The sequence below is a fragment of the Solanum verrucosum genome, unplaced genomic scaffold (assembly GCF_900185275.1).
Source record: "Solanum verrucosum unplaced genomic scaffold, falcon-dt-bn FXZP01000205.1, whole genome shotgun sequence".
Classification (NCBI taxonomy): domain Eukaryota; kingdom Viridiplantae; phylum Streptophyta; class Magnoliopsida; order Solanales; family Solanaceae; genus Solanum; species Solanum verrucosum.
The window spans coordinates 671,112-680,514 of NW_026019950.1; the positions used below are offsets into that span (position 1 = coordinate 671,112).

The 9,403-nt window shown below is 36.7% G+C and overlaps 1 protein-coding gene across 6 annotated transcripts; it reads left to right on the forward strand.

Annotated features, from left to right (window-relative positions):
* LOC125813718 (uncharacterized) lies at positions 1-7,860 on the forward strand. Of its 6 annotated transcripts, none has more exons than XM_049493171.1 (17): positions 1-127; positions 294-481; positions 595-645; positions 774-1,010; positions 1,098-1,196; positions 1,295-1,350; positions 1,560-1,671; positions 3,073-3,231; positions 3,386-3,643; positions 4,746-4,958; positions 5,043-5,228; positions 5,318-5,443; positions 5,591-5,899; positions 6,024-6,122; positions 6,205-6,701; positions 6,808-6,870; positions 7,530-7,860. In XM_049493171.1, the coding sequence occupies exons 2-16, from the start codon at positions 344-346 to the stop codon at positions 6,839-6,841; spliced, it is 2,574 nt and encodes an 857-aa protein (XP_049349128.1). In that variant the 5' UTR covers positions 1-127; positions 294-343; the 3' UTR covers positions 6,842-6,870; positions 7,530-7,860. The 6 variants fall into 6 exon arrangements, with proteins under 6 accessions (XP_049349128.1, XP_049349129.1, XP_049349130.1 ...); XM_049493172.1 differs by having other exon boundaries at positions 7,561-7,860; XM_049493173.1 differs by having other exon boundaries at positions 6,808-6,840.
* Positions 7,861-9,403: the final 1,543 nt, after the last annotated feature.

Genomic DNA, 9,403 nt, shown 5'->3' on the forward strand with positions numbered 1-9,403 from the left:
TTGAGTATTTCAGTCATCAAGAATTTGATCTTTTTACTTTTCAGTCCTCTTCATAACCCCTTTCTTTCCCAAAAAACCCTCTTTACTCTCGAAACCCCCCAAATCCAGAGACGAACCGCTGCTCTAAGGTACAACATTTTATTCTCACTGTGCTACGTCTCTCCCTCCCATCATCTAATATCCATTATTCCCGTTTCAACGACCTCCATTTTTACTCTTTACTACTCTAGGGTTTCTTTCGCACCTTCATTTTCATCATCTGTTTCGTCGATTTCATCTTCGTTTTCCGTTTTAGGGTTTTGAGTAAAGCGTCAGGAGTTGGAGAACCGAATCGTACCGACATATGGAGGCTTCGGCAGCGGCTGGTGTCGCCGCAGCCGCCGCAGCACGCGGTGTTGCTCTTCCTGTTTCATCGGCTCAAGCTGCTCGCAAAGAGTGGCGTGCTGTCTCTGAGCAATCGGTTCGGAATTCCGGTAGTGAGGTATCTTTATCGATGATGCAAAATTATTCTCGCATTCCTTTTATTTCTGATCTAGACGGTGTGTTTTAATTGTCATTTTCGTTTTATACCTTTTGTCGATGTATCTGATGTAGGAAACGGAACGGTCCAGATTAGGTCAATCCGATGAGAGGCTGATATATGAGGTAATGATTTTAAATTAAGAGAAAACGTTATGATAATATTAGGGAAACGAGAAGAAGTATTTGCGTTAGTATTTTGGGGTTTGTAATTTGAATGCGAGTATAATGAAGGTGATTTGATTTTGACAAAGGTGCAGCAAGGGAGAGAGCCGGTTGATGTGGACTTCTGTTCAATCACTATTGATGGAACTCCAAACAATGATATACTGCAACAGAGACTACTTGCTGTGGTAAAACAAAAAGAAGAGTTTCATCAAATGGAGGTTGAACTACGAGCTCAGCTCTTTGCAAGATCAGAGATTATGGAAATACGGAATAGTTTTGATGCTCAGATAAAAGAACATGTCACTGCCAATGTTAAGCTTCAGGTTCTATAGTCTTTGATAAATATTTTGATTACTGCTTAGGACATTAATGGGTTTATTGATCAAATTGTTGGTTTAATGCTTTTTAAGGACCAAATACATGAAAGGGACCAAAGGAATTATGAGTTGGAGAGGAGGATGGAAGAGAAAGAAAGGGAACTCAATGCAATTAGACTGGACCATGAAGCGGTTGTTTGATAATTCTAACTCTTATACATTTATTTCTTGATTCTTCTGGAGTGTAGTTGATGTTCTATTTAATCTAATCCTTTTCATTGCTTTACCAGGCATGGGCAAAAGAGGATCTCCTTAGAGAACAGAGTAAAGAACTACAAACTTACAGGTTGCTTTTTTTTTTTTGGTGCTAATGAGGAACAACTTCTACTTTTTCGTATTGTGGGTATCTTACATTTTTTGTATTCAAGTTATCTTCTGTTGTTCTTGTCTACTTCAGTAATTGAAGTTTAGAAATGATTTTTACATCTACCCTCCGAATTTGGCATAATATTGTAATATCAATCTCATAATCTGAATAAGACTATCACTTTTTAGGAGAGAGAGGGACAACTCTGAAGCAGAAAGAGCTCAGCATATTAAACAAATTCATGACCTCCAAGAGCATATTCAAGAAAAGGAGCGTCAGTTCATTGAACTGCAGGAACAGGTACATTTTTCTCTTTTAGACACAGGGATGATGAAGATTATCTTTGTTTCCTTCTGATTCTTTACTTTTTAAATTTGTAATGAAGACTTGTGTTTCTCTTTTGATGTTATTAATTGAGTTTCATCGTTGTGCCTCATTGTGTGCATGTATATTGTTTTTGTGCATATTATCTATGGTTTGTGAAATGCAACATAAAATCTGGCCTACTTATGTTCAGTTGACCAAACATGGTGGTTTAACTGGGGATTAATGTAACTAAACTAGGTTCGGGGAAGTGAAGTGTAGTATTAAGTTGAAGTTCACACAATAAATCATAGAATATGCATCATATTGGTGCAATTTATCGATGCAAGCCTCACTTATAAGAAAAAAGTCATAGAATATACGCTTACTCGACTAAACTATATTGTCTTCTGGAGATTTGTGTGGTGAGAAATACAGTTCCATAAACATTTATGGTTGCATTTTTTGCAAATTCTTTTTAATTTTTTTGCGATTTTCTTTTTGCGAACATGTGTTTGGTTCAAGAACTTGCTAAAAGATGCAATTGTATTTTGCAAAAATTGAAGTAAAAAAATCAACTTTAAAATACTGTTTTTTCAAGTTCTTCAACTTTGATTGAAGTTCTTTTTTCATGTTCAATTTCTTCGAAGCATATTTTCATTTTCAAAAACAAAAAACTGTTATTTTTCCAACTTTGAAATTTCTTTTCCACAGTTTTCCAAACAAACTTGACACAATATTCTTTTGGCTGTACTAGTGAAGATTCCATCCGAAAGGGACATTAAAAATAAGGAATTTCAAGGTAGTTAATATTACCAGTATTTGTTCATGACTCCATAAAAGAATGATTTTAACATTTGGAGAACAGGCATACTGGAATTCTTGTTAATTTAAAATCATCATCAACAAACATTAAGTTCATTCAACATTTTAAACTTCATCTTATTGGTTTTACTTAAGTGTGATCTCTTTAAGTTTATGTTCTCTTCATGGAGTTCCTATTTTGTTTCTCTTATATTGATCAAGTAACAACCACTTTGAACTTTCTGATTCTCGAGTAACATAAGTTCAAAGTTGCAGCTTCTTAAATTTGTGCTAGGTTGGGGGATTGACAACCTTTCTTCACCTCTATATTTGTGCTAGTAACATAGTCCACTTGTTAGGGTAGACTATGTTGAACTTTGTTAATGCTTTGCATACATTTTTTGTGTGTTTCATTTGTGAAATGTTTTACTCAATAATATTGGGGCTGTTGTGTTCCATTTATAATTTTTTTTTTTCCCGGTTGGAGCCTATTCATTTGTTGTAGCATAAGAAGACCATGTTTATAATGTCATTTTTGACCTCTTTAAGTTGTATGTCATTTTTTGACTAGTTGTCACAACTGTTATTTTTCAGCATAGGATAGCTCAGGAAACTATCCTGTTCAAAGATGAACAAATAAGGGAGGCCCAGACTTGGATGACTCGTGTTCAGGAATTCGATGCTGTGCAGCAAGGTGAATTACGGGAGCGCACAGAACAATATAACCAGCTTTGGCTTGCCTACCAAAGACAGGTGCTTCAGCGATGGATGATTCATCGACTTAAGTTGATTCACTTGCTCTAACTAGGAATATCCTCGATTATAGGGTCCTAATTGGAGTGATTTAAATGCTGAGTATATTGCAGTTACTTCTGCTGACAAGATCTCTTTTATATTTTCCCATTAGTTTGGTGAGATGGAGCGCTTGCATATGCACATGCAACAGCTCCAACTTGAATTGGCTGAGGCAAGAGGTGGAACTTACTCTGAGGGTTCACAAGTCTCTAATCTGAATTCTAAAGATGCTAGTCATCTTGGGCAGAGCAATGGAAGCCAACTTAATGCTAGCGGAAGCAGTACACCTGGTGAAAGTTCCATAGGCCTACAGAATGGAACTGTTGAAAATGCTCCATCTTTTGCTTCAACTGGGCATGTTTCAACTCAGGTACAAATCACCGTTCTGTTCAAATTGTTCTTTTGACCAGCTCTGCATTTTCTGGGATTATGTTGGTTATATCAATGTTATTGGCACTGTAAATAAGAGGTCGGTTAGGGCTTGATGATTTGCTATGGAAGTACTACTCAAGGGCCTTGTCTGTCTGTTTTCTTTGTCATTTATGGTCATAATGGTCTGAAATTGGAAAATGGGTGCTTATTCTCATCTTTGGTGAATTATATTGTATTTTAATAAACACTAAGCGCAGTCAAAGATTATGCGTAGTTATTTATGAGTTCACATGATGCAACAACTTATTAGTTATAGCTGCTTTTGGTCTATTGCATTTGATTCCATCTTTTCTTTTGCTGTATGAGCACATAGGATTTTTTTATCTTGTGTAAAATTCCACCAAGGTTGTCAAAGCACTAGAAAATTTAACTTGATGAGCTGAATCTCAAAGTCCTCATTCTCATATAACTTGTAGTTTTATCAATAGCTAAGTTTGATTGCGGTTTTGATAATTGAACCATGAATTATGTTTTGAAAAGAAAAAGCATGAATTATGCCTAGTTTGTAGGTACATTAGCTTCTAAGTTGGTCAATGGATACTCGTGAGAGGTGTAACCTTGTGTATCGAGGCTTGCTTAATTGGCTTTGTTCCTCAAATTTTGCCAAGGGTTTGTGTTTAAACAAAACCTATGTAACACAATATTTGGATTATCTGGAGCTGCTGCTGACTACGTTGTGGTGACACTAAATGACTTAAGAACCTGTTTGGATTGGCAACCCAACCCCACCTCCACACCCTCATAAAGAAAATAAAAAAGAGAAGGAAAATACGTTGTTCTAAGTCTCTTTTGTTTGTCCTTGCTTCTGTGCTCACAACATTTAATACTCTTTTCTTGGGTTCGACCAGTCAGATCATGTACATGGTATGCCAGTTGCTCCATCCTTGTCTGTTTTGATTGCCTTATTAACTAACCCCCCATCTCCACTCTCATAAAGAAAATAAAAAAGAGAAGGAAAATACATTGTTTTAAGTCTCTTTTGTTTGTCCTTGCTTCTGTGTTCACAACATTTAATATTCTCTTTTCTTGGGTTCCACCAGTCAGATCATGTACATGGTATGCCAGTTGCTCCTTCATCCTTGCTTGGGATGACAACCTACCTTCCACCCGGACAAATTGCTGCTCTGCATCCATATGTAATGCATCAACAGGGAATTCCTCCTCCTTTACCATCACATGTTCCTCAATCTCATGTTGGGCATTTTCACTCAGTACCAGCAGTATCATCTCTCCAGCATTGGCCAAACCAACAGGTAAAGTAGAGTATCTTGGTCTAGTTATCCTTGTTACTTTTGCTTACACTGTAAAGGTAAATTGTTAATTGTATGGTTTTCAAGGCTGCACCAGAGGGTTCACAGATCTCTAATCACAATCAGTACACTTTGCAACCTCAGTCAACCTTGCCAAGATCAGATTCTCAGTATGATCATGAAACAACTGTCAATGGACAATCTCTTCTCAACGTGAACCAAGGAATTGAAACTCAGGATTCAGTCGTTCCAGCTTCAAGTGAAGATGGACAGGTTGAGCACCAGACTTCTATTGCTTGCAGTTACCTGCATTTTTCTTCTGTTTAGTATACCTGATTTCTTGATCCACCATAATTTTGTAGGAACTTCAATCTGTGGATAAGAATTACCTCTCGGGTGTACAGACACATCAGACTTTGCATCAGATTTCTTCGCAATTCAATGGTGCTTTAAGATTGGATTCTCATGAACATAACAATGAGACAGAGGTACTCCTCTGAAAGGGAAGCCATCCCAATTATTTTTGGTTGCTACTTGTGTTTGTGTTATTTATGTTTGGCAGAAGGGTTTTGGGTGGTGGTGTTTAAACGGTGTGAATAAGCAGAATCATCTTGCACTCGTTGCCAATGCTGCAGGTGAACAATGTCAACTCTTCAGCTAACTACATGCTAGAGTCTCAAGGGTTAAGAATGGGAGAATTTAGTTTGAATGCTGATAAATCGTCAGCCGAAATCTCAAATAATGTGCATAATGCAACTGAGTCTGTGATGGATACTGTGTCAAGCGCTGTTTTGACAGAAACATATGTTGCTGGAGGACAGAAGAATGCATATGCAGTCGGTAAATCAGCAGAGGTTAATCTCCTGGACGAAAAGGCATTGCTGGCTTGCATAGTCCGTACAATTCCTCCTGGTTCTGGTGGTAGAATCAGGATTAGTTCTACGGTTAGTAATACTTTGTGAAAGCTGTTTTTGGATTCTGTCACTTCCTTCTTCTAGTCCATAGTCGTTTCTTTGTTTGTTTTTGTCTATTATGATTTCAGTTCCTAATGCATGGCCTGATATGCAGCTTCCGAATAGACTTGGTAAAATGCTAGCCCCCTTGCACTGGCATGACTACAAAAAGAAGTGTGGAAAACTTGATGAATTTGTGGCAAACCATCCAGAAGTATGTATATCTTTATGCTTTGTTTAGTGGATCTGTATTGAGGTGGTGCTTAGTAACTAATTTAATTGTTCTACCTTTCTAGTTATTTGTAATTGACGGAGACTTCATTCAACTCCGAGGAGGTGCTCAAGAAATTATAGCAGCCACAGCTGCAGCTGCTAAAGTGGCTGCTGCAGCTGCAGCGCCTTCGTCGTACTCCTCTCTTTTGCCTCCTATTGCAGTCACCCCTATGCCACAAAATCACCGTTTGAAGAGGGTACCATCAGTTGAACCAACATCTGAGAAGGCAGTTTTCAAAGACTATGCTGTCGTCAGACCTGCAAATTCTAGTGACAACCTTCAAAGTCAGATTTCTAATGGGGCCTCTTTCAACAGTACTGGGGGCATCTCAAATGTAAAAATATTGACTAAGCCTAGAGACCAGATGGAGCTAAATGCATCTGAAGCTAGGGCTGCCTCATCTGTGCAATTGAACCTCGGAAATGGAGCTAGTGCTGACAAAAATGACATGGGTAGTTCACAGAACAAGGTTTCATCTCATGGGAGACCTGGCACAAATTTAGTGGGTAGACAGGGCAGGTATCCATTATCATCATGTTTAGAACTGCGAAGAGCTATTGTTTTGTTTCCAGTGCGCCACCATTAGGAGAATCTCATGCCAAATGTTTTAATTTTATGTTTTCAGGAATGCAGGGATTTCATCAGGCTCTAGAAGATAGTAAGTATTAATGAAGATTTTGGACAATGGGTATGTTTGGTATGAGGGAATGTTTTCAAATTTTCACATGATCGGTTAATATTTTCTCGAGGAAAACAAGCTCCTTAAAAATGTGGAAAATGAGCTCCCTAATGAAAGTAGGGAAAACATGTTCTACTAGTGACATTGCACATTGATTGTGTCCTCCCCACTCTCCAATACACTTCATCTTCATCCCCACATCCCTATAGCCGACATCCTTGCCATCCCACACCCTCCTCCCATAATATTTGTTTGTATATGTAATATAAACAAATGCTTTAGGATAATAGTTTTTGCTTCACCGAACACAAGAAATAAACTGAACACAATGTTTTACTTGTATTCCTTTTAGATCTATGAGTTGTTGCCTGCTCAACTGCTGTAAGTTTATATTGCTGCTGACAAAACCTGCCATCCTTTTTTAGTACTTGCCTTTTAGATTGAAAGAGAGGTAGAGAGAGAGCACTATTATATTCAAACAACGAAGATGATTATTGAGGTTGAATAACAGTTCTGTATCGGCAGATCTTTTGAATACCAGATATCTCTCATGTTACTGTTATTCCAAAAATATGTTTTCTTGTTTATGGTTGCTGAAAGCTAGCTGCTTCTTGCATGGTTTCCTTCAGTTTATTTGGTGATTAAGAAGTCATGTTTGGGCATGGCAGGGCAAATATTGGATGCTGACGAGTATGGTAGGGCATATATTGGATGCTGACGAGTATGGCAGGGCATATATTGGACGCTGATAGGTGTGGAGGACAGATTTTGGATGCTGATAGGTAGGTGTGGCAGGACAGTTATTGGATGCTGATGGGTATGGCTGATCATTTAAATTTGAAATTATCCAGAGGGATAAATTTTAATTATTCAAATTGGAATGTACTGTAATGTTCCCTTTCACAAATCAAGTGGAAACAATTGTTCAATCTTAGTATGCATCCTCGGTTTTTGTTGGGAATCTAGCTGTTTAATGGTCACTGATCATATTACTGGGAATGTACACTTAAATTGCCCACAATGGCTTTGGTTTGCAAATTGCATCTTGTCGAATTTTAACGTTTAGAAAAATGTGATGATCTGCATGACCCAGGTTAATTGCAGGATCTAGCTAGGGGTGTAAACAAAAGGGACAGGTTGCGCTATATTTGGGTTGATAAAAATTGGATTGAATTGATGATGAGTTGTAGTAACAACTTTTGTCTGAAAGTTTCATGGTTGCTTTAGTGAGATGATTTTATACGAGACAAATTTTTCTATAGCATTTGTCTAATAGTTTAATGATTGCCAATTGAGGTGCTTAAATATACAATAACATCGTCTCATTTGTTAGATTTTAAATCTCAATTGATACTGGAAAAATTCATAATTAGTTGTACTGTACTGACAAAGAATTATAATTGTAGGAACATATGCATTTAAATTAATTGAAAATTTACGAGTTCCTAATTTGACGTAAGACTTTTTATAATAATTCTGAAATATCTATTTTTTAGTAGAGACGAAGTAAAATAAAATCGGGGGGAAGTAGTGTTCTTTCTTTTTTGGTTCAGGCAATAAAAGTATAGTAGGATGCATTTATTAGGTGGCTCTAGTTATGACTTCGGTACTTTTTTTTGACAAAAAAAAAAAAGTAAGAAGAGGAACAACTACTCCAAAAGGCAAAGAATAGATATGGAAAAAAGATAAATTGGCCAGCAGTTCACTTTACATGCTTTCTTTCCTTTACTTCATAGCCTTATCTGAAACTTAATTTTTTTTTGAACGTTTCTGAGTTATTCAAATGTAAACTTCAATTATCTTTTTGTTTAAAAGTACCTTAAATTCCATGCCCAATCAAATGACATCCAAGTATAAGATATCAAGTTTTTCAGGCCCTAGCAAACTTTGAACTCGTAATGCATGTTTAATCCACATATCATGCTTTGAGGAATGACATTAGTTCAACCGAACAAAAAAATAATGATATATATTTGATTAGCCAGGATTAATATTTTATAATAAGAACATTTTGAATTTTTCTCATGATCGCACATCCTGCAGGTATGTATGCTGGTTCTCTTTAATAACAAGAATACATGTCACCTTGAATCTGCACATCATAGTAATTTTTTATCTTACAAAATAAATTACTATCACTTTCTCCCTTTTCTTTTGCCTAATACATAACTTGATAGAGAATAGGAGATTTTTGTTAGTTCAAAGAATTTTTTTAGCTTAGTTTAATGAAATTCACTCCGTCATTTTGCTGAAATCTTCATTTACAATGGATGAAATTTAACTTGGACAAAATGGTGGCTGAAAAATGGGGAAGAAGAAGAAAAAAAATAATTAAAAATTGACTAAAGAACCATTCACGCAGAGGTCAGTGAGTATATCACAGTCATTATGCCATGTAAGTAAAAAGTGTCAAAATGACACAACGGAACCCTACATAAAGTGTCTACAATGAACATTGCCCAGTTGAAGTGTCTAAGTGAAACATGATATCAACTTTAGGGAGCTACCGATGGGTTAAGCCTATTTTTTTTTTCACCCAATC

Excerpts from the sequence above, each read along its gene's own strand:
- LOC125813718 (XM_049493171.1), top strand. The coding sequence starts at position 344 with ATGGAGGCTTCGGCAGCGGCTGGTGTCGCCGCAGCCGCCGCAGCACGC. Across the intron at positions 3,644-4,745 it reads CTGGGCATGTTTCAACTCAG|TCAGATCATGTACATGGTAT; the intron begins GTACAAATCACC and ends GGGTTCCACCAG. Across the intron at positions 6,702-6,807 it reads TTAGTGGGTAGACAGGGCAG|GAATGCAGGGATTTCATCAG; the intron begins GTATCCATTATC and ends TTATGTTTTCAG.